The sequence below is a fragment of the Phodopus roborovskii genome, unplaced genomic scaffold (genome assembly GCF_943737965.1).
Source record: "Phodopus roborovskii unplaced genomic scaffold, PHOROB, whole genome shotgun sequence".
In the NCBI taxonomy this organism is placed as follows: domain Eukaryota; kingdom Metazoa; phylum Chordata; class Mammalia; order Rodentia; family Cricetidae; genus Phodopus; species Phodopus roborovskii.
The window spans coordinates 1,175,646-1,199,732 of record NW_026126415.1 but is presented as its reverse complement, the minus strand read 5'-3'; the positions used below and the strand labels follow the sequence as shown (position 1 = coordinate 1,199,732).

Here is a 24,087-nt window from a genome sequence, read left to right as displayed (position 1 = left end):
CACCATCAATCAAGCATTAGATGATCTTGTTATCCTCAGATGAATAGGAAACACACAAGTTCTCTACGTGGTCCTTTCAAACCCCTGCCCCTAAGCTGGGAAACTGAAATAACATCTCCCATTCTGTCTGACCACAATGGAATGAAGCTAGCTGTCAACAGCAAGAGACACTACAGAAAATATACAAACATATGGAAGTTTTAAACTACATAATTGGGTCAAGGAGGAAATCAAGCAGGAAATTAAAAATTTCCTAGAACTGAATGAAAATGAAAACATAACATACCAAAATCAATGGGGCCCAATGAAGGCCCAAGAGGAGCAATTACAGTGCCAAGTGCCCAAGTCAAAAACTTAATTACACACCTGTACACCTTGGAAGAACAAGAACAATACAGTATATGGGAAGAGATGGTCAAAATCAGGGCTGAAGTTAATGAAACAGAAACAGAAAGACGAAGAAGCAATGAAATGAGCAGTTGGCTCTTTGACAAGATTGGCAGACCCTTAGCCAGACTAACCAAAGAAAGAGGCAGAAGACTTGAATCAAGAGATGGAAACTGAGGTTCAACAGATGCCAGTGTAACCCAGGAGACTGTAAAGATACAGTTCCAGCCAAGGCCTCTATTCTACTGAACTGGAAAATCTAAAATAAAGAATATATATATATATACACATATACATATATGTATACATACATATACACACATACACACACATATATACACACACATATGTATACATACATGTACATATATACACACATATAAACACACACACATATATATACACACATACATATACATATACACACACACATATATATACACACACACATATACATATATACACACAGAGACATATATACACTCACACATATATATACACACAGAGACATATATACACACACATACACACACACACACACACACACACACACACATATATATCATATGAAAGGTAAGCCAAGAAGGGATATAAACCCAAGCAGATCCAACACAAGGAACAAGTTGACAACAATAAAAAGTACTCAGTTAAAAAGGCCCAGGCAGGGCCTGAATGGGTTTACCCCAGAATTCTGGCAGAATTTAAACAATCACCGAAGCCAGTTTTCCACACTAGTCTATGAACGGGAACATTTCCAAATGCTGTGAAGCTAACATTACTGCAAGTCAAAGACACAACAAGACAGAAAATGACAGCCCTGCCTCCCTGCTGAATTAGGGTAACAAGTCCTTGAGCAGAGCACACCTTTGAGCTCTTCCTGCATGGTCCCCACATCCTTCCCTCTGCTCCTTGTCTTATCTAGTATCCCTGTCTCCTCTTGTAACCTGGCATGCCTCTGTAATTCTTAAAAATCACCAGCCAGCTGCATGCAGGACAGCATCTAGGACCTAGTCCAGGGGTATCTAGTAGTGTCTCACATACACGAGGTGTCCAATGAATGAGTGTTGCTGGATCTCTGTGGAAGAAAACCTCTTCCAGGTGAGTATGAGCTGCCCATGGAGCGCTCAGAGATCTTACCCAAGGCACATCCTTCAGCATGCCACAGTGGCCTCCATGCAGGGACGCAACTCTTCTGCAGAACAGAATCGCATTTTAATCACAGTAATTCCTAAACACCAGAGAAGAGTGTGACCCCTTCCTGATGGGAGATGTCATTCTGTAAATATGTTTCTCTTATTGGTTAATGAATAAAACACTGTTGGCCTAAAAGAAAGCAAGGTAGACGGGACTAGGAGACAAGGAGGATTCTAGGAAATGGAGTAGAGAGTGGTCAAGATTTAGGATGTGAGAGAAGAGGTCTGCACCCTCTCTCTGGTAAGATAAGACCATGTGGAAACACTTAGATTGAGAGAAATTAGTTAATAGCTAAGACAGAGCTAGCCAATAAGAAGCTCTAGCCTTTGGCTAATAACTTTACAACTAATAAGTCTCTGTGTGTTATTTGGGGGCTGATGAGGCTCTGGACGAGGCTGGCAGGGAAGTGTTTGTAACACATTCCCACTCCCAAATTAAGAGTTCTGACCTGATAAACAACATCACCTTCCACCACCTCCAGATGTGTGTATTTGGGCTCCAGGATCCTGAAGAACCAAAGGGCAAGGGCATCTAATTAATGCCACATGGTGAGGACTTGTATCTGGGTGTTTGAGGAGAGAGGGCCCCCTAATGGTTAGAACCTGTCACAGCCTCTTGTTAGGGAAGATACTGGTAGGGTTTTGAGCTGGGATGGGGGTGGGGTATAGGGGCTGGTAGAAACAAGATAAAAGGAATGAAAAGGTAGAAAAAACAAGAAAAACCTTCTGTTCCCATCTTGTTCCAGAATAGCTTGTCAAACAGACATCAGACATTCTTCTGCCATTTGCCTCCAGTATATGTTTACTAACTTCGTGGACACTTTTTGAGAAGTATTAGATTCATTGTGACAGAGCTGAAATTATTCAGTTATAGCCCTCCTATGGGGGAAGCCAATTCAGCTGATTTTTCATTCCCAGAGCTTCAATTTTCAATGCTGAACAAGACTTTGCCAAAAACATTTTTTATTTTATGCTTTCTTTGAGCCAGCACCAAATGGTAGACATTGTTTCTTCTTAATTGACTCCATCTGCAAGCCATACCATTCCAGAGCCTCTGGAAGGGAAGAGAGAACTTTCCAAACCCTCGATTCATTACTTGATTAATCAACGAGCTGAGTGTTCACATCTGGATCTCACTGGCTTTGCTCTAGCAAGCATACCTGCACACAAGAACGTGAGTGATTGCGTTACTCATCCCATGTCTTGTTCCAATACAGACATGAACTGTCTTTGTTTGGAACTGCAAGATTAGCAGGAAAATGGGTTGAGGAGCAGGCTCTGCATTTGGCCAGGCTGGCAATCCTAGCTGCAAAGAGCTTATGGCCCAAGCAAAGCCACAGCCAACAGTCTGGGTGAGCCAAGGACATCTGGCTCTTCCACAAAGAGCAGGCACTGACCCAGCAAGGGGGAAGAGAAACCCCTCTAACGAATGCAGATGTTCCCGAGCTCCTGCCTTGTGTGCTGCATGTGTTACCATGGTTCTGAGCACTTGGCTTAGACCGGGGTGAAGCACAACTCTGAGTTGCATCTAGGTCAACCCTGGATGAAGATTCTTAGTCTTCCTTCTCCCCAAAATGCTAGGAAGGGTCAGCTTATGAATGAGGGACACGGGAGGGAGGCACTTTTGGAAAGAGAATGGAGAAGTGTTCTTTAGCATTAAGGTAACAGCCCTGGCAGGAATAGCTATTTAAGGAGACATTTGTGCCCCTCCCTTTAGACAACACATCCCAACAACTGGACATTTATCCAGGAAACTCATGCTGGCATTCCCCCAGGAGCATCCCTCCCAGAGATTTCTTATGGTTCTCATCCCGACTATCAGACCAATTGCAGAGTGGTACCATAAACCATGGGAGTGTGTGACAATGCTGGTTGGTAGCTTTTGTCTTCTGTTTAAGCCTATAGCTCATGTCAGGACATAGAAGATGGGCTGGTGGTGTCACTGGGTCTCCTTGTTTCCCTTCCCACATGGCCACATTGAATACCTCTCTGTCCCTCTCCCTCTCCCTCTCTCTCTCTCTCTCTCTCTCTCTCTCTCTCTCTCTCTCTCTCTCACACACACACACACACACACACACACGCACTGTGTCTTTAGTTGGCCTATCGAGGGCAGGTGGCACAGCACCATTTGCTAGGATTGCCAGGACCCAGGCTCTAACGCTAAGAGCTATAGTAACATTACTTTTAATGGTCGGTGATAAAAGGCAGAACTGGAACTAAGACATAAATGGTTGTCTCTCTGCCCAAATGTGCCCTGCTGCAGCTTTGTCTGTAGACTGGGGAAGTGTTTCCAATAGAGCAGTTAAAACTGGGCTGGGAGGGAAGTGACCCTCTGAGGAACAGAGGGAAGATGAGACCAAACGCATTTTCCATAAAGAGTATACCAGAAGCTAGCTAACAAGCGCTGGGCATACTTCAACCTCACTTCACCTTATGATTTTGTCCCCTGGATGTTTTTATGTTAATAGAAGGTGTAATGTTTTCCTTAAACAAATACAGACCAGAAATGACTTGGCTGTTGGGTTTTGTTTTTAAGGTATCCTTTAATGAAGAATGTTCGTGTGTGCCATTCACCAGTTTCAAACACACCTAGGCATTTCCACCCTGCATTCTGTTTTCAGAACATGCTTTTGTTCATAGACCTAGCCATGAGTCTTCTTTGGGTGACTGCTCGCCCAGAGTCCCTCAGTCTCTGCAGTCCTGACCTCCAGGCCTGCACCCTGAGGATTCTTTGTCTGGGCAGGCGTTTGCTGGATGTTGGGCAGTGGCTGCTACCGATGGAATGTAAAAATCACCCTCCTGTGCAAGAATTGTCAAACCTCCCCCTCTTCCTGTAACATCGACTCAGAAACAGCTTTTCTAAAGAGAGCCGGCCCCTCACTTGGGCTCACAGGTAGTAAAACGTGGAGTAGGCGTGGCACCATCTTCCCTTCCTTCATTTTACATCTGCCCTTTATCTTAAAACTGGGTGGGACGGATTCCTGCTTAACTCTGCACGTAGGTATGCTGGCCACTCAAACAGTGTCCAAATGCCAGCCATGCTTTCCCTATCTCTCACCCCTTTAAGGCTGATGGCACTTAAAGAGAGCCCAGGATACACATTTTTAGACAAGGTCTCAATATGTAGTCCTGGCTGACCTTGAACTCATAGAGAGCAAATGCTGGAGGGCCATACAATCAGCATTTTACAATGCCCATTTCCAGACTCACAAGAAGTTGCCTCAAAGTCTCAGCTGCTGCCTTAAAGGTGCAGCCCTGCATTCCAGGAACAGCAGGCCTCTGCTGACAGAACGTTCCGTGACAGCAACAATTGTCTCACAGGAACCAGATAGTCCCTCAAGCAGTAAGGATGTCCTGGAATCTGCTTGCAGAGCCGGTACTGAGATAACGTTCAACCACACCACCTTCAAGATGGGCGTCACCCAGCCCCTTTACCCGTTCTTCCCAGTGTGGCCACGCTGACCAAATCTTCCTCTGCCTCATCTGTTCACTGCTTGGTTTTGTTTCTGCTTGTTTTATTGTTGCTTGACTGGTCGTTGTTCTATGGCAAGCTGACCTCAAAACTGCAGTGACCCTCCTGCCTCTGCCTCTCAAGTGCTGGAACTGTAGAGCTACCACAGCCAGCTCTATTTACCTCTTTAGTCCATGTACGTGGATGAGTGGCTCAGCTTTGCCTGTTGGGACTCCCAGACTAGGGACTTTTGTCCTGTAACTGGTGATACTCTGATCTCTGAAACATGGGCTCCAGCTTTAAGAAAACCATGGAACATGAAAACGTGACAGGCACCCATTTGAAAAACCAGTGTCTTGGTGCCCCAAGGATTGCAATACCTACACAGTATTTTAGCAGGCCCTACACGTCCACCTAATAGCCATTCCTTCATCCTTCTCTACATCTACAGTGGGCAGATCAGTGACCTCAGGAGAGATCACGGGAGCCCCCTCTGCTGGTGGTTGGTGGGAGGCTGGGAAGGGTGTTGCCTGGTTTAGACAGTAAGACATAAAAGCCAGTAAAGTGGGGAGAAACACTCTTTATGATAAGATAAACAGTATGAATATGTTTATTCTGCTACCACTTTGGCAAAGCTGAGGGACACAAGAGCTCTGGCCTTGATAATAATGTGGGTTGCAGAGCCCACTTTGGAAGGCTAACATCCAGAAGGTTCACTAACTGACATAATTCAATACACCTCTATTGCCCAAGCCTAGGACTGGCAACCTACATAGTCTAAGGGGCAAAATTCAAGAGCTGAAAATTTCTTTCTTCCTTTCCCCCCCCCCCTTTCTTTTTTTGATTTTTCCTGACAGGGTTTCTCTGTGGTTTTGGAGCCTGTCCTAGAATTAGCTCTGTAGACCAGGCTGGCCTCGAACTCACAGAGATCCGCCTGCCTCTGCCTCCCGAGTGCTGGGATTAAAGGCGTGCGGCACCAACGCTTCTTTGTTTTAAGAAAGAGGGGCAAAAGGGAAACAAAGGCAGAGACCGTGTGGGGTCCACAAACCTAAAATCTTTACTGTTACTCTTGGAAGAAAACGTTTGCCTGCCTTGATGGAAATCACCCGTGGCTACACTGTATTCTGCAACTCAAGACATTTTTAATATAGCACTGAAAGCTATATTCGTTTTAGTCACAGAAACTAATGTTGGCCATAGTCCAAGTAGACAATTCGAAAATAATATTTGTCATTATTTCAATTTATTATAAAAGGATGCCAAATTGAGACCATCAAAAAATGTTTTTTTCAACTTTTTAACATGACTTTCTATCCCTCGGAGCTTCAAATAATATTTCTTCCCTTTCTAGATCAGAATGACGAAGCTTCTTGATGAATACTATCCCCAAAGGAGGTCAGAGTGCCCTGCCATCTGAGCAAGGCATTTCTTGCATGAGGAGGCCAACCCCAGCAGACCCCACAGAGGACAGGGGTGACACAGACACGTCACATGAACAAACTCACTCACGGACGTAATAAATGACATCTTCTGTGGAGACAGAACTGGCACTTCCTGCTGACTCACCCAGAGTGACACTTCCATGGAAGCCACCAAACCCTCCCCCTTCAACTCCAAGCTCCAAATTAATGCTTCTGGTTCCCATCGGGCCCAAGTGCTCAGCACAGCCTAGGTGAAGGGCTTAATTCTTAACAGAAAGGTATGTATTGAGAACACCAGGTCCAGAAAGAAAAGGTCCAATGGGCGAAAGCCCAGGAGTGCTGTGCAAGTCAGAGCCCTTGCCAGCTGCACCAGACGGTGACTGAGCCCTGTGCAGTTAAGGCGGCCTTCCTTGGTTCAATCAGCCTCCCTTCATCATTGTAGTCCAGATCTTACACTGTACCTAGTAAGTGCTCAATAAAAGCAAGGAAAGGCAGAGGTGCGGAGGGGCAGGGAGAGAGGGAGAGACATGGGAAAGAGAGGGAAAGGAGGGAGAGAAAGAGGCTGAGAGGGAGAGGGAGAGGGGAGGGAGGGAGAGGGGAGGGAGGGAGAGGGGAGGAGGGAGAGGGAAGGGAGGGAGAGGGGAGGGAGGGAGAGGGGAGGGAGGGAGAGGGGAGGAGGGAGAGGGAGGGGAAGAGGGAAAGGGGAGGAGAGGGAAGGAGAGGGAGAGAGAGAGGGAGATCACGTTTATACCCAGTACTGGTTGTGTTTCAGTGCTGGGTTGGTTTGTCGGCAGAGCTTGGCCATGTCTGGATGCAGGTTCACCCACGCCTCCCAGGGAGCACACTTCTCTACAGGCTCAGCCCCGGGAGAGGCCTCCTGATCATACTGTGGGGGCAGGAACAGACTGGTGTCGGGGCTGCTGGAGTTTCTCATCAGGGGAGTCACCTTGACTGTGGGAATGGCTCCAGTCCTTTCTGTCCTGCAGCTGGGAGGTGGGGATTTGAACTTGGTCTTGGGCTGGAGAACAGAGTTGGCCTTTTCCTTCTTTTGTCTCAGCAGCCAGACACACAGGGCCACAGCAGTCACCATCAGGAGGAGGAACACAGCAGCCAAGGGGGTAACCACCGTCAGAGGGTAACTGCTGTCTCTGGGCCCCAAGGCTCCCCCAGAAATGGCTTTGGTGGCAGCATATGGCCAAATGACCCTGGTGGGGGAGACTTTGCCACCCTTGAGCTGTCCCCAGGAATCTGTCCCCTGCCATTTGCTCTGCGTCAGAGTCCCTGGAGTTTCTGTCCGTGTTATAATGGAAGCCCTAGGTTTTTTCTGAGAGGAAGCCGAGGCCATGAGGTGCTCTCCAGTGATGAGTAAAGGCACTTCAGGCATAAATGTCTGTAAAGGTAAGGGGTCTGGGGGCACTATGGTAAAGGCCAGATACCCCGTTGCGGGCTGCACATGGTCCGCACGGAGCATGAAGGTGAAGGAGTCATTCAGTGTCCCGGCGCCCGTTAGGTTAGCACGAGGCTCAAGCACCAGCTGACCTCGGTCGACGTCTCTCTGGGTGAACCGAGTGGCTTCTCCCATCACAGGGCTGTCAGCGGCTCTTCGTACAAGTCGCCCATGGGTGGGGGGTTGTATCACTTCAAATGTGGGGTCACTGTGCGTCCTGTCAGCTAGCTCAGTCGCATCTAGGTCCTCCCTCTGCAGCCGATGAGGCACTCTGTTGGCCACTTTCAGGTTCTGTGTAACCCGCAGTAAAGGCTGCACTCTGATGCCCAGGGTCTGTTCTGTCAAGTTGCTCTCTGCTGTAAACAGTGAGAACTGCACCTGATCGTCCCAGGCTGTGAGGTTGGTCATGTGGTAAGAGAGTCTTCCCGCATCCAAATCCTCCTGTGCAAAGCTGGTGACCACCTGGTTTTCAATCAGCAGGCAGCCACTTCGGAGGGGCTGTGTTACCTTGTAGATGATCTGGAGGCTCTTCCCATTGGTTGCTGCAGACAGGTGAGCGTTGGTGATGGGGACAGTGGTCTGGCCTTGTGGGAGAAGGAGGTCTGTGAGGTTCACCAGGGTGATGGAGATGGGGATGACGTCCAGGTGGAAGAGCTTGCAGAGAGGGCGATGTCCACCATCAGTCACACTAAAATAGAACACTCCAGAGGACGGGCTTCCATCTTGTATGAACCACACCTGAGCGTCATTGATGTCAGCTTGTGTAAAACGGTGAGCAGCAGTGTCTAGGTCGTGAGCCATTGCTAAAAAGCCATTGTTGGGATGACGGATGATCATGTACTGTATTTCATTCGGAGGAGTGTCCAGATCATCTACTCTTAGGATTTCAGGGCCCACAGGCAACCTGCTGCCCTGGAGAACCGTCAAACAAAGCCCCTTGGTCTTTAATTCTGGAGGCTGATCATTCACGGGGGTGATGGTAATGTTGAATATCTCTTCCAGAAAGTCAGCCTCTGGCTTGCTGGCAGAGTTGCTCTTTAGGTTTGGCCAAACAGCGAAAGTGAAATTATCAGCCAATGATTCAGAGTCATCATGAAGATACGTGACTTCAAGTGCATTAACTATATGCTGGGAGAAGTAGGGTTTTCCTATGGTGATGTTTCTTTCTCCAACCATAATGGTTCCGTGTTTGGGAAGAGCTGTAACCTGGAACCAGATTTCATGGGAAGAACGCTGTGGTTGGGGCAGCTGAAGTAAGAGGTTGGAAGCATCTAGCTTAGCTCGGTCAATGAGAACTTTATCTCCCTCCTTGACAGAGGCTCCTATTGAAACAGAGAACCAAGACACATTTAATCAGACATTGCAGATGAAGGTCCTAAAGCTCTCTCCCAAGTACACCTCTCGGTCCATTATTCTAAACACACAGACTGCTCAGGTACCTGAATTAGCACATGAAGAATAAAACTTAAGCATAAGCATAAAAAAAAACTTAAGCATTAACACATCTCTATGGAAGCCAAACAGAGGTCCCTCAAAAAAACTGAAAATAGGACTACAATATGACCCAGCTACACACGCTTGGATGCACACTCCAAGAGCTCTTAGTCAACATTCCACAGAGATATCTGCCCAGCAATACTTCCTGCTGCATTATTCACGGCAGGCAGACTGTAAGATCAGACTAGATGCCCATTAACAGACCAATGGTAAGGAAAATATGGTACATATATACGGCGGAATCCTACACTGCCATAAGGAAAAAGGGAATTATGACATTTTGAGAAAAATGAATGTGATTGGAGATGAGTTTGCTAAGTTAAATAAGTGAAACTAAGAAGGACAAATGTCACATGTTTTCTCTTACTCTAAGAACCCAGGGGTGTGTGTGTGTGTGTGTGTGTGCGCGCGTGTGTGTGTGTGCGTGTGTGTGAGTGTGTGTGTGTGTGTGTGTGTGTGTGCGCGTGTGTGTGTGCGTGTGTGTGAGTGTGTGTGTGTGTGTGTGCGTGTGTGTGTGAGCGCGTGTGTGTGTGCGTGTGTGTGTGCGCGCGTGTGTGTGTGTGTGTGTTTGGAGGTCACAGCAGTACAAGAGGGATCACCTGAAGGGAGATGGGAAGTGGAGATGGGAAGCGGGGAGGATAGCATGCGTGTGGCAGGACACAGAGGGGGAAGGAAGGGAAATGGCGGGCGCAGAGGAAGGGCACGGGGAGGAAGCAGGGAGAAGATTGGGAAGAGAATGCAAACATTTCAGGCAAGCAAGTGTCACAACCCGTACACTCACTTTTAAGATGTTCATCTCCTAACTTACCTTGCCTGAATTTCTCCTGGTATGGAGGTAGGCACTATCTTTTAACAAATCTTCTCCATTCATCATTTTTATTTTCATCAACAGTTTTCAGTCATGGCCGTGCTAAACCTCCCAATTGGAGGTATAGAGACTTTTAACAGCCAAACTCATTCCTCACCTGTAGGCTCGAGACAGGAAATAACTGAGGGCATCCAGAGTGAGTGCCACTGGCTGTGACTTGAAGAGGATGATACTGTGGCACTGGCACAAAGTTTATTTTTCTCTCTTCTACAGTGGCAAAACACTGGCTGCCCATAGCTTTGGTGGTGTGAGAGCCAAAGTTACATTTTAAGTTTTAATTACTGTGCCTTAGAGAACCATGAAACAAAGATGCCTTTACAGACAGTTCCTGAAGTGCTGGAGGCTGCTGTTTATGGGAGATCAAAAAGCCACACGTTTTCACTCCCCTAAGCGAGTTGTTTTACTCATATGCTAGAGATGTGCTTGATCACATGTGGGTGGGAAGTTCTCAGGCAGGAAATACGTCCGAATGTATGCTTGCCCCAATCGGACCTGATGGGAAATGCAATGAATTGTGGGGGTTTCCTTCTTAAACCCTTGCAAAACAGGCCCATTTCCCAAGGACCAGGGTAGGGACCTGGCCAAAGCCTATCCACCTGGCCAGTATTTAATTAAAGCTTGTTTCAGATTTGGCTTTAAATTGTGGTGGTGGTCTTATTCTCCACCGGTGGGATTAACGGTGGCAGTACCTGTATTTGCAAGCAGCTGGCTTTGTCGGCCTGACTCGTTGGTTTCATATGAAATGGTAATCTGGAAATCCTCTGGTCCCAGTGCAGCAGGAGGGGAGGATGCCGTGAACGTGAAGGAGTCTTCTGAAGCCCACCCAGTGCCCTCTAGGTCCACATGCTGGTATAGTATCCGCCCTTCACTGACCTGGACAGACGGAAGGACAGTTAGCTCCCAGCTTCCGGAATACAAGCATCATCATCATCACACATTCTAACTGGAGGAGACATGCTCTTTTTAGTGCTTCCTATATTCATGCCCAGATTATCCCATGTATTTGTGTAAAAGAAAAACAAAATGAAAAACATGGTGACTGTTACGAGTAGGTTTTTCCGGCAGCCGGTCCCACAGCCATACCTGCCCCAAATAACACACCAAGACTCTGTATTAGATATAATGCTGTTGGCCAGGTACTTGTTTCTTACCAGCTAGCTCTGTCTTAATTATTAACCCATTTCTATTAATCTAAGTATTTCCATGTGGTCTCATCTTACTGGGGAGTGGGGCCAGCGTCTGGTCTCCCCAGTCTCTCCATGATGACTCCTCCCTATTACTTCCTCAAATCCTCCTTGTCTCCTAGTCCCGCCTATCTTGCTTTCCTATTGGCCAACAGTGCTTTATTCATTAACCAATAAGAGAAACATATTTACAGAATGACAGCTCCCATCAGGTGACTTGTTTTTTCACAGCTGGGAGATTCTAATTCAAACCTGATATACTTGACCCCCCTTGTTTGACAGACAGTGCCAATCATATCACAACTCTTGTTTTGTGGAAGGCCCTGCCTGATTCCAGCCCAACAGACTATTTGTGATCAAACCCTAGACATTGAACAATCTCATATATAAATACTTCAGTAAGTACTCATACAACGTCACTTTCAAAAGTTTTACTGCCACTATCGGCATTATACCTCAGAATCAAAATTAAATAATCCCCTGGGGGCTGGAGAGATGGCTTGGTGGTTAAGAGCACTGACTGTTCTTCCAGAGGACCTGGGTTCAATTCCCAGCACCCACATGGCAGCTCACAACTGTCTGTAACCCCTGCTGCAGTGGATCAGAAACCCTCACTTAGACATACACGTAGACAAAACACAGAAGTACATAAAATAAGGGGAAAAAACCCAATTCACATTAGCAAATATGCAGCCAGTGTCCAAATTTCTCTAACAATTTTGTAAAAAAAAAAAAATCAAAAATAAAGACAAACAAAACCCCACACATACACATAGTTATATAAGTCAAGATCCTCAGGTGTCCATCCCTCACGAAGGTGTCTTTTTATCTGTAAGTCCGTGTGTGTGTGTGTGTGTGTGTGTGTGTGTGTGTGTGTGTGTGTGTGTGTGTGTGTGCGCGTGCGCGCGCATTGGGAGAAGGCCCAGAAAGAGAGACTGAAGTCAGGATTCCATGGGAATAGTAAGGCAAACCTGTGGGAGCAAGATGCATTCACAGCCTACGATTTTGTCACCAAAACCAAAATAGCCTTAGGAACCACTCTGGGTACCCGTGGATTTCCATGGTGTGGAGTACATACGGATAAACCACGGAGCACCTGTACTCTGGGATTGAGGGGAGGAGGAAGGTGGGTTTTACTCCCTACCCATTTAGATTTGTACAGCTATTTTTTGTTCTACAGAAGGAGTCATCACAGTGTCATCAGAGAGCCAGCGGTGTGGATTCCCAACCAATAACTGAAGCAGGAAAGCAGAAACGGAAAGTGAAGAAGCCCAAAACCCACGGAGAGATGATTGGATGATGAACGTGAACAGCATCCCCAACCTCAGGACAAAGTGGTCATCAGGCAGGAGATCCCTTGGTGTCCCTGCCCAGAGTGCAGTGTCTGAATCCATGCCCAGGATGCACAACCTGAATCCCTATCCAGGATATACAGTCTAAATGTGACCAAAACAAAAACAATTGGGTAAAACATCAGATTATAATTGAAATGAGGAACACTCTGTGGAGAACTGCCCTATACTCTTAAAAGCAAAGTTAGGCTGGCAAAATGGCCGGTGTGGTTAAGGCACTTTGTCCCCAAGCCTGATGAGCTGAGTTCCATCCCCAGAGCCCATGGGTGGAATGAGAGAACCAACTCCCACAAGCTGTCCTCTGACGTCCGCACGAACTTCTTGTCCATTGCGCGTGTGAGCACTGGGGTACACACACCCTTACAAACACACAGAATAAATGTCATAAATGATTTTAATGACAGGGTCTTAGAAGACACTGTGTTGATAAGTAAGGAATGGTTCCAATTAAAGGATATTAAAGACACATGACGACTCAATGCTATGTTTTATAGTGTGCATAATTTCCCCTTTCCAATTTAGGACATTTATTGAAACAATTTGGGAAAGTGTAATATGACATGCAAATTGCGCACTGACATTGTAACAAGTGTCAATTGTATAAATTTGGAAACTGTGCTGTGATTACATAAGAAACTTGCCTGAATTTTAGACGTGAGAAGACGTGTGTGAAAAGAGTAATTCTCGTTAAATGCTAACATTTTGGGAATGTGGAGGAATCGAACATGTGAACTCTTTATACTTTTTGTAATTATTCATAACTTATTTCAAAACACAAAGTTAAATATATTAAGTTATTCTCATTGTTTTTTTCTGCTTTAGGAAGGAAGCAACATTTCCTTTTGTGATGACCAACCCAGGCAGGATGAAGGAACCAACCTATAAAAGCCGTGTTCACTGAAGACAGAGATGCTGATATGCTGGTCCATCCCCACCCTCCCAATTCCCATCTCCTTCTTCCCGTGACTCCCAACTTAGTCCTTTCTGAGACTCATAACTGTAATCCAGTGTCACCTGTGAATGGGTGCATATACTTCCGAATCTTTCAAAAAATGTTTTTATTCATTTTCTGACAATTTCACACATGCATATAATGTATTTTGATCATATCCCCCCCCCCTCCATTATCATCTTTCCTCCATTCCCAGGAAACTAGTTCTCCTTCCCAACAATTCTCCCTCCCTCCTGCTTTGAGGGGTGTATGTGTGTGTGTGAGAGAGAGAGAGCCAGAGAGAGAGAGAGAAAGAGAGAGAGAGAGAGAGGCCTACTGAATTTAAGGCTGTTTGCATGAGCATGGGTTAAGGGTTGCTTACAGGGAACATGGGCAACTTACCACTAGCTACACCACTGAAGAAAACGACTCCTTCCTCTAACATGATTCCAAGTCTTAAAACTCTTCATAGGTAGCTTGGATTTGAAGGAAGGCAGTAAAGCATACTTTGATTTCTGTGATCAAATTTCTGTCTCATATCCTGGATTTCTAAACAACCTCAAAGAGAGTTGGCTCTCAGAAGGCCAGAGGACCTACTGGGATTTCTGTGGTGGGCCACAGCTTACAGCTGAAAAAGTTAGAAAGATGAACATCTGGATGAACATCTGGAGAACTCCATCCTTCCCCAAACTTAGGGTGTGGTAGTTAATCTCAATTGCAATTTGATGGACTTTAGAATCACCATGGAGGTAAGTCTCTGGGAATGTCTGACAGGAATTTTCTACTTTAGGTTAACTGAAGTAGAAGATCCACCGCAATACACCATTTTCTGAGCTGGGTTACAGAAAAAGAAGTGTTCTAGGCACCAGTATTCATTTCTCTCTGCTTCCTGACTCTACACCATGGCTTCCTCTTCAGATGGACTGCCTCCCCAGAATCCCTAAGTCCAAACAAACCTTCCTTTATTGGGATCTGTTTTGGGTGAAAGGCCACACTCATTTCTTATGCTGGATTACAGCATGATATTAAACAATCAGGGAGTTCCAGTCTGTGTTTCACAAGGTAAATATTTTCTAGAACACATTTGGAGGTTCATGTCCAGTTTCTTTATAATTATTTGTTCAAAACATGCGTTGAATGAGCAAATAATCCACTTTGAAATAGCTTTATAACATTTAATTGTCAAGTATATTTGCTTATAACCTTGCATAGATAGAAACAAGGAAACTCGGGATATTTCTTATGAATGTATGCATTTAACAACACAGAAAATATCTAGCTTTTGTTAGAGTTCTACAGACTGCAGGCACTCCACACTGCTCTTTGTGTAATTCATTTAGCTTCAGTTTGTTTCAGGAGGCTTTTTATGTCCATTTGACAGATGGGGAAAAGAAAAATTGAGGCTCAGAAGATGCAAATAGCAGTGAGTGTGGGGGGAGCCTGGCTTTGTACCGACTTCTATGCAACCCCAGCATCCATGGTGTTCCATGGTCTAAGGCTGAACTCACAGTGTGGACCCCTGAGATTATAGGCTACAATGGAATCCCTAAGGTATGTCCTGAAACTCCAGGAGCCCAGGACTGGGGAGAGCCAATTGAAAAGTATGATCCAAACAAACAAATCTCACTGCACAATGTGGCCCAGCCAAGGCCATCAGTGTTAGCCAGAACTTATCTTGACTGGCAGTGATCCTGTGGAATAGCTCATCCTACAGCTTGTGTGTGTCATACATTATGAATTAAAGAAAGGCAGTGCCAGGGCTTGGAGACAGCCCAGTGGGTAAAAGTGCTTGTTCAGCATGTGAGCCTGAGCTCAGACCCCTAGCACCCACATAAAAAGCTGGGAATGGCAACAGGCATTTCTAACCCCAGTGTTGTAAGGGCAGAGGCATGCAGATCCCAGATACTGGCTCGTTAGTTCAGATCACTGCTGAGCCCAGTGAGAAGTCCTGCCTCGAAGGGTAAGATGGTGAGCTAACTTGCACCTCTGTCATCCACACACATCTGCATTGGCATGTGCATATACCGTGAACATGTGTGCACACATTCATACACTGCACACAACAGCAGAGGGGCAGGATCCCAGTTCTATGCTGGCGCCACTTTTTTATCATGTGGAAACTCGTTAGACACTAGGAGATGATGGACGGGACAGGAGGGTGCTGGCTCCCTGTTGTTGTTTTCTCTTTTGGTCAGTTCCTGACTGGAGACCCCAAGGAGACCAGCTAACACATGCTTTCATAAACGTGAAGCCAGAGAGCTGAGGGTCAGGGTTAGTACCTGTGGATGGATCTGGGAATGGAGAAGGATCGTGAATGTGCCAGGCTTGGTGGAGTCAACCATTGCATGGACATTGGTTTATTTTTTCCCCTAAGGATGTAATGTCTTCCTTGTCTCCTCCAGCTTGCCTGGCTACAAGCATTCCTTTGCCTGGGGTCACAATACTCCAACTTCTTCCTCTGTGGTTGCCCATTCCTCACCAGTCTATGTATGTAAATCTCCTTCTGCCCCCCCCCCTTAAAAAGATCCATGTGACTGTATTTAAGGCCATTTCCCCATCCTATGCCTATTAACTGCACCTGTGAAGTCTGCCACGAAAGGGAACATTCATTCACAAGTTCCAGGGACTAGTGGGACCTGTGGTTCTAAGGGTCACCTCTACCTGTATATAACTAACTCAAGATGGCCAGTGCTACCTTCAGCCGGCATACAATCCTGTAGCACCTGCCCAAGGGAGATACCACCACAGTAGCTGAGACAGCCATCCCATCTCAATTATCAGTCAAGGAAAAGCCTGCCGACAGCCAGGTGTTATGGAGGCATGTTCTCCATCAAGCTTCCCTCTTTTTAGACGTTAGTTTCTTCGTTTGTGTGTAGTCCACAGAGACTAACCAGCAAAGCACACTCCGTGAAGACCCGGCAACCGAGTACAAGGAGAGGGAATGAGCCACCCTCATTGGGAGTGAACTCTGTCTGCCTTTCCGTAGAAGGAGCCAGCCACTCTAAGGGAACACTTTCAACTCCTCAAAGCCATTGGGCCAAGCTTACAGTCAACTGTAAGTTTGAACGATGAACCGTTGACTAAGTGACAATCAACACCACATATGCAAAAGCACTCTCCACATAACTCAGAGAAGTATAATGCAAAACAAAGTTGCTGAAAGAAAACTTCTGACGGAAAATGATAATGACAAGTGAGACTAGTTGCCACTGAAGGATTGAGTCCAAGGGTGGGCGAGGCAGGAGCATGGACGATAGGAATACTGCTCCCTCCCTCCTCAGCAGACCCAAAGACAAAAGCCCAATGGAACATTAAGCTGATTTCATTCTCCAATAAGTCATAATAAATTAATTCCCAGCTTTTGGGAGATGTGTCTATAATTCTCTAAAATACATAATAATGAAAGCAGTTAAGTCCGGATTTTGGGAGAAGGAGTAATTGGACAAAATTAATAGCCCAGAACGGCTGTGTAATTTTCTAAATGTGGTCCAGGAAAACTGTTATCTATGCTGCCGAGGCAACACAGCCAGGGACGGATGGCAGCCTGCCCACAACAGCACAATGGCTGAGACACAACCACTGGGTTTGTGGAAAAGGAACGAGGCTGGCTGTCACAAACCTCAAAGCCAGGACGCTTTGCTGCTTTAACGACTCTAAATTATCTCTACAAGCAGTGGAATGAAAATCACTCAATTAGCCGTGAGCTCGACTTGGAAGGCATCATCGTGTTTTGTGGAATTCGAAGCTTACTTTGTTCATGGGTTCTTGGAAAGGGACAGCATCATCTCCAAATCTGTAAGAGAGCTTTTGTGCAGTTTGAGTCTGATGGTTGCCTTCTCTGTGGATGTCTATGTTTAAATACGTGCGGACATGTGATTTTCAGCAAAAGTTTCTGTGGGTGAGTTTTACCCACTTAGGATTTGATGTTGAGAAACAAGGCGGCCACTTGCTTATCTTGGTAGACTGACATGACATTGGATGCAAAAATGAGTGAGCTTATTCCAGGCTAAGAAAACAATGTTGGGTAATGACATCATAAATATTTCCTTGAGATTATTTGCCAAAGTATATTAAGCATAATGCAGTCAAGATTTTTCATAAGTTCCTTCTTCCCATCCATGAGCACTGATTAAAAATGGTTATTTCTGTTTATCCACCACAAGCAAAGAAACTATGTGTTTTAGGTGCAAGCGATGAAGTCCTTTAACCCCCCCATGCCCATAGAAGGTCAAAGAGCCAAGGACCGATCAATTCCTTCAGTTAAAGGGTTAGAGAGCACTCAGCCATCAAGGGCCTACAATGTCCCCGTGGGACGTATGGCATGTCACTGGGTAGAACTTGAGTAGAAAAGCTGGTCTAGGAAGTTTAGTAGTAATTAGCCATTTGGTAAGTTACACGGGGCTGAAGTGCTCTGAACTTTTATATAATTGAAGTTAATTCTCAAGTGCTATCTTTGTGTGTGTATTTTGTTTTTTTGTTTGTTTGTTTGTTTGTTTTTTTGTAACCCACCACACTGAAACCCGGAAGAGGCCTGATGAAGCACATACGTGCTAATCAGGATCTTCGTGGAGGGTTTTGGAGGACAGCTCCCCACTCCATGGAACACAGGGCGTGAGGCGATAGTTGCTGTTTATACTGAGCAGATCCCAGTCCAAGAGAAATGCTCTGGTCCTCTCCTCCACCTCCACAGCCCATCGTTGCCACCTACTTCCCAAATGTTCCAACGCTGCTGGGTGGTGAAACTGTGTGAGGCAGTAGAAGATGTCTGGGAACCGACCGGGTACCATTTGATAGAGGTGGTAAACTTCAGGCTGTGCCAAAGCTCGTCCACCAGTGCTTGTGGAAAGGAAGCTGTGTGTGTGCAAGAGGCAAAGCAGGAAGGTGAATTTCTTTCATTTCTCAAGTCACAAGAAAAAAATGTTCATGTCTTAACGTACAGACTGACCAGGATTGGAATGTTTTTACTTTTGTTTAGTGTGTGTGGTGTATGGTGTGTGCAGTCGCGCGTGTGTGTGTGTGTGTGTGTGTGTGTGTGTTGCATGCACATGCGTGTGCACATGCTCTAAGCCATGCTTGTGCCTGCAGGATCAGAGCAGGATGACCCATTACTGCCTCACACTCTCCACATCATTGCCTCCAGACAGGTCTCTCACTGAACCAAAGCTTGCCATTTGCCTAGGCTTGCTGACAGTGAACTACCAGGGGTCGCTGTCTCTATCCTTGCAATGCCGGGGTTACAGAGGCATGCAGCCTTACCCAGCCTTTAATGTGGGTGCTGAGGATTTGAACTCAGGCCCTGATGCTTGCACAGAAAGTGTTCTGACCCCTGAGCCATCCGCCTAACCCCAAAATGCATTCAGATTAGTGACCATTTACTGTATGAATGGGCGACGCTTCTCCCTGCCGTGATATAAATTTAGCATTTTATTGTTTTCTGGTCTTGCTTTTATAAATGCATGAATGTGTGTGTGTGTGTGTGTGTGTGTGTGTGTGTGTGTGTTTCAGAAAACAAGATGCACATTGAAACATCAAAACAGCCTGTGACCCCAAAAGAATCAGAGTTCAGGTTTTGTTTTTTATCCTTCCACGGTTTTCTCTGTCTTCTCCCTCCTTTAGAAACCACATCACTGACTTCCGTTTTGATGGCTGGGGTGGAAAAGAGCCACAGGGTCTTCAAGTAGCAAGCACAGGTGGCCAGCCCTGCAAACCCAGGCTGCAGTAGCTCTCTGCTGCCCTCTCCTCTCGCCCTGGCTGTCAGGGGAGAGCCCACGGAGACCCCCAACCCCACACCCTCTGTTCCTCCAGCCTGTGCTCTGACCGAGGGTGGGAAATCCAGTCCCTGCATGAAATGCATTTGGGAACCCCAGGGACTTTAAGGAAACAGTAAGTGGGTCACAGGTGAAGCAAATGTCGCTCTCCTCTGATGACCTCATTTTCATTCATTAAATGAATGTAGCGCATTGGGGCAAATACCAGCCAATTCCAGTGTAGCAGAAAATTGCCTCCCCCTGGGAAGCTGTCCTTTCAAATATGAGGAGTATAAAGGGACTTTTCACACATCCAAGAACAGAAAGCCTTAGCCACCACCTAATTATCGTTTGCAGTCCTTAGGAGTCACCACCCCCACCCATCCTGAATGCCAGCTGGACTTTCTCAGGCATCTTGATGCCAGTTTGCAGCCTTCCTCAGTGTGGTCCATCCAGCTAGTCCCCTTCAGTAACTGCTCTATGGTGATCACCTCCCTAGGGGACAACTAATGTAGCCTGTGTGACTGACCCCCCTGACCCTCACATCCCACCCGGGCCATGCAGGTAGGTCACACGACCCCCTCTACGTCATCACATGACCTCCTGGAACAAGCACCTCCTGCTCTAAAGTCACCCACTCACCCCCTCCCATCCCCATCCCCCTTGGAAAAGGTGCTTGAACAACACTGGATGCAATAGAGTTCTCTCTCTCTCTCTGTCTGTCTGTCTGTGCTTCCTGACTTTGCATGTGTATGGTCTTTGGGTGTGCCGGGTACCCCTAGGATGTGTAAGCAATACAATATTTCTAGCTTGTTTGTCTCCTGATCATTGGAAGAATGCTTTCCATCTCAATGAACCTCAATTAAGTGTGGGGAATATGCTATGGATTTTACATCTGTTACTGTCTTATCCACACCTGGGAGAAAGCCATGGCTAATTTGACAGGAGCCTGGCCTATAATCCAGAGTCCTGGCTCAAGTCCTGGCTCTGCTACCAATAGGCTGTGTGTGTACACAAGAGCTGTAGGTCTGAGCCTTCAGGCAGAGAGGAACGATACAACAGAAGGCTAAGAATAGCGCTTCATACATGAAGTACGTGAATATGGTTTCAACAATCATTGCTATGACTCTTCCCATTCTAAACACAATGAAACATAGGTTTAACAGCTACATGGTTTGCATTGAGTCACAAGGGCAACCTAGATCTCCGGGTTTCATGCCCAGGAGCTTCTGCACAGTCACAAGTGGTCACCAGTAGGGATCTGAGACTTAAATTATAAATGATACTCATACCACACAACAAGGACATCAGCTAACTATTGCGTGGAAAGTTTACAAACAATAAACATATCTGAGGTAATGTTTTAAGTAGAAAGAAACTATTACATCAGGAATGTACCTTGTGTGCAAAGTCAGACGCAGACTTTGTATAAAACCTTACAGACAATAAAACCATGTCTTCTTTGTCCTTTGAGTCTAAGTATTCAACCAGACCTCTGGAATGGCAGGTGCACGTTCAGCCAAGGACAGGGCCATGGGAAGGAAGAGCAAACACTGCCAGTGTTCCATTTGGTGCAACCCAACTCTTTCTGTGCCCCTGCCCTGCGGAAGGGCACAGGTTTCTCCAGGCTGTAGCCTGCCCTTACTTCCCAAGGACGCAACATCCTCAGACACCCTTGTCCAGCACTGAGCCCCTGTACCATACTTCTCACGTTCTGGCTCACACTGGATGCCATGGTTTTCTGGCTGTCACCTACCTGTTCACAAAGTCAGGAAGAGTCAGGAAGGGCAGGGAGATCAATGAAATCTGAAAGTAACTGGATTTTAGTCAATCGAGACATTGCTTGCCCAGGACCTTTTATTTGGCCTGATGTGTTAATTTCTTATTTACAATTGTGTTCTATTTTAAAGGTGGTTCATTTTTAGAGAAAAATGTGCTCGGGCTTCCGGTATCATATACAGTTCTTGGTTTGCATGTTAATGAGCCACGGACGTTAGAACATTGTTTCAAATATCCAGGGCCTCCTGTCTGTATTTATCCTGCCCACTGACAGCAGGCTTCCTCACTGCCTGAAATGTGAATACAAATGACACTCCAGGGCACAAGCCTCAGAGTCATTCTGTGTTCAACCATCCTGTTGCCCTTTGCTGGCATCAGCATGGTTGCTAGAACGAGCGGGGCAGCGAGCGGGACCGTTCCGTTAGCTAGAGCCTGAAACACAGAGGTCGTGGAAAGCAGACCACAGCCAACTCCCAGCAGCATGCCCTACGGCGCAAGTGGGCAGCACACCTCCGTTATCATAACCACTGCGGCTTGCGGGGCTCTTGTCGTTGTGGCAAAGGCTACTTAATTCCAGCTACTAGATTCACCGGCTCTCATTTAGGTCACTGATCTTAATGTAAAATCCCACTTATTTGCAGTGAAAAGCTGTTGGAAATAATACTTAAAACGGCCACAGTCATTTTTCACAACACCTGGGGCTGGAGCCCATATATTCTTGCAGTAATGATATCATCTTGTTAGTACTCAGAAGGCAAACTGGCCCTAGGAGTGTTGTGGTGCTTCTGGGCACAACTTAATTTCCCTACACAATGGAGTTTCCATTCTAAGTTTCTGTTCTGTGCCCTGGAGAAGTCTGCAAGCCACAGACACCATGCTCCTTCTTTCAGGGCCACACTGGAAGCTTACACAAGCCTCACGGTCCGCTCCCTCTAGCGCACATAGACACAGCCAAGTCTAATCTCGTCACAACATCCAGAGAGAGCTCAAAGGTTAAGAACTCTTGCTATTTCCTCTAAAGATGATTTGAGATTTTAAAAATTCACTAGTTATACAAAGCCACAGCCAAACAAATCATCAGACACAGTATTTCAGGGCAGAAGGACCATGATGAATGACAAACCAAAGGGACGCCTAAAGGGTTATATCTGGGAATCTCACTTTTAGAAAATGAAATAACACATAAGCAAACATGTCTGGTACACCCAATTCCTGTCTGAGAGCAGAAAAATATTTTAGTGCTTATTCATTTCAGAAAGAAGATATGTAAACCATGGGTCCGGTAACAGAGTCCTGGTTAAGTTTAAAACACCCTGAATACAAATTACATACACAGGCAATAATAATATATTAAATAAAGTATAGTGTCATATTAAATATATATACATATATATATACACACACACACACACACACACACATACATACTTTGGATTTCATCTTAAAGGACTCTCAAAAAAAGATCTATTTATTTATTTTATCCATGTTTTTCATGATAGGGTTTCACTGTGTGCCCATGGCTGTCTTGAAACTCATGAAACTCCCTCTCGACCAGGCTGGCTTTGAACTTAGAGATCCACCTGCCTCTGCCTCCCAAGTGCTGGGATTAAAGGTGTGTGCCACCACTGCCCAGCTATTTGGCTATTTATTTCTCTCTGTATCTGTGTGTGTGGTGTGTGTGGTGTGGTGTGTGTGGTGTGGTGTGTGGTGTGTGTGTGTGTGTGTGGTGTGTGTTGTGTGGGGTGGTGTGGTTTGTGTAGTGTGTGTGTGTGGTGTGGTGTGTGGTGTGTTTGTGTGGTGTGTGTGTATGTGTGGTGTGTGTGTGTGTGTGTGTGTGGTGTGTGTGTGTGTGTGGTGTGTGTGGTGTGTTTGTGTGGTGTGTGTGTGTGGTATGTGTGGTGTGGTGTGTGTGGTGTGGTGTGTAGTGTGTGTGTGTGGTGTGTGTGGTGTGGTGTGTGGTGTGTGTGTGTGGTGTGTGTGTGTGTGTGTGGTGTGTGTGTGTGTGTGGTGTGGTGTGTGTGGTGGTGTGGTGTGTGGTGTGTGTGTGTGTGGTGGTGTGTGTGTGGGGTGGTGTGGTGTGTGTGGTGTGTGTGTGTGGTGTGGTGTGTGTGGTGTGTGTGTGTGTGTGTGTGTGTGGTGTGTGTGTGTGTGGTGTGTGGTGTGTGTGTGTGTGTGTGTGTGTGTGTGTGTGGTGTGTGTGGGTGTGTGTGTGGTGTGTGTGTGTGTGTGGTGTGTGTGTGTGTGTGGTGTGTGTTATGTGGGGTAGTGTGGTTTGTGTAGTGTGTGTGTGGTATGTGTGGTGTGGTGTGTGTGTGTGGTGTGGTGTGTGTGTGTGTGTGTGTGTGTGGTGTGTGTGTTGGTGGTGTGTGTGGGGTGTGTGTGGTGGGTGTGGTTTGTGTAGTGTGTGTGTGTGGTGTGTTTGTGTGGTGTGGTGTGTGGTGTGGTGTGTGTGGTGTGTGTGTGGTGTGTGTGTGTGTGTGTGTGTGTGTGTGTGTGTGTGTGTGTGTGTGTGTGTGTGTGTGTGTGTAGTGTATACGAAGTACAGGTACATGCAGAACCCGAAAGAGGAGGTTGGCTCTCTCGGAGCTGGAGTACAGATGTTGTAAACCAGCTGACCGTGAGAACTGCACTTGGGTCCTCTGCAAGGGCAGTGCTTGCCCTGAACTGCTGAGCTGCCTCCCAGCCCCAAGTCCTTTTTTCCATTCATTACTTTCGGAGTTTAAATTAGCATGGTGTTTTCTGACAACTGTGTTTCGTGTTATGTTCCCTACAAAGAACCCTGTCTAAGAACAGAATGAGGATTGTCTGAGCCCATGGCCTATGTCTGGTT

General features: G+C 46.3%; 1 protein-coding gene across 1 annotated transcript in view; it reads right to left on the bottom strand.

Moving 5' to 3' along the window:
- Positions 1-7,197: 7,197 nt before the first annotated feature.
- LOC127221139 (chondroitin sulfate proteoglycan 4-like) overlaps positions 7,198-24,087 on the bottom strand; it is a 56,548-nt gene continuing 39,658 nt past the window's right edge. The window contains 2 exon segments of the mRNA XM_051183057.1: positions 7,198-9,221; positions 10,954-11,137. Of these exon segments, the coding sequence (XP_051039014.1) occupies positions 7,198-9,221; positions 10,954-11,137 (2,208 nt within the window).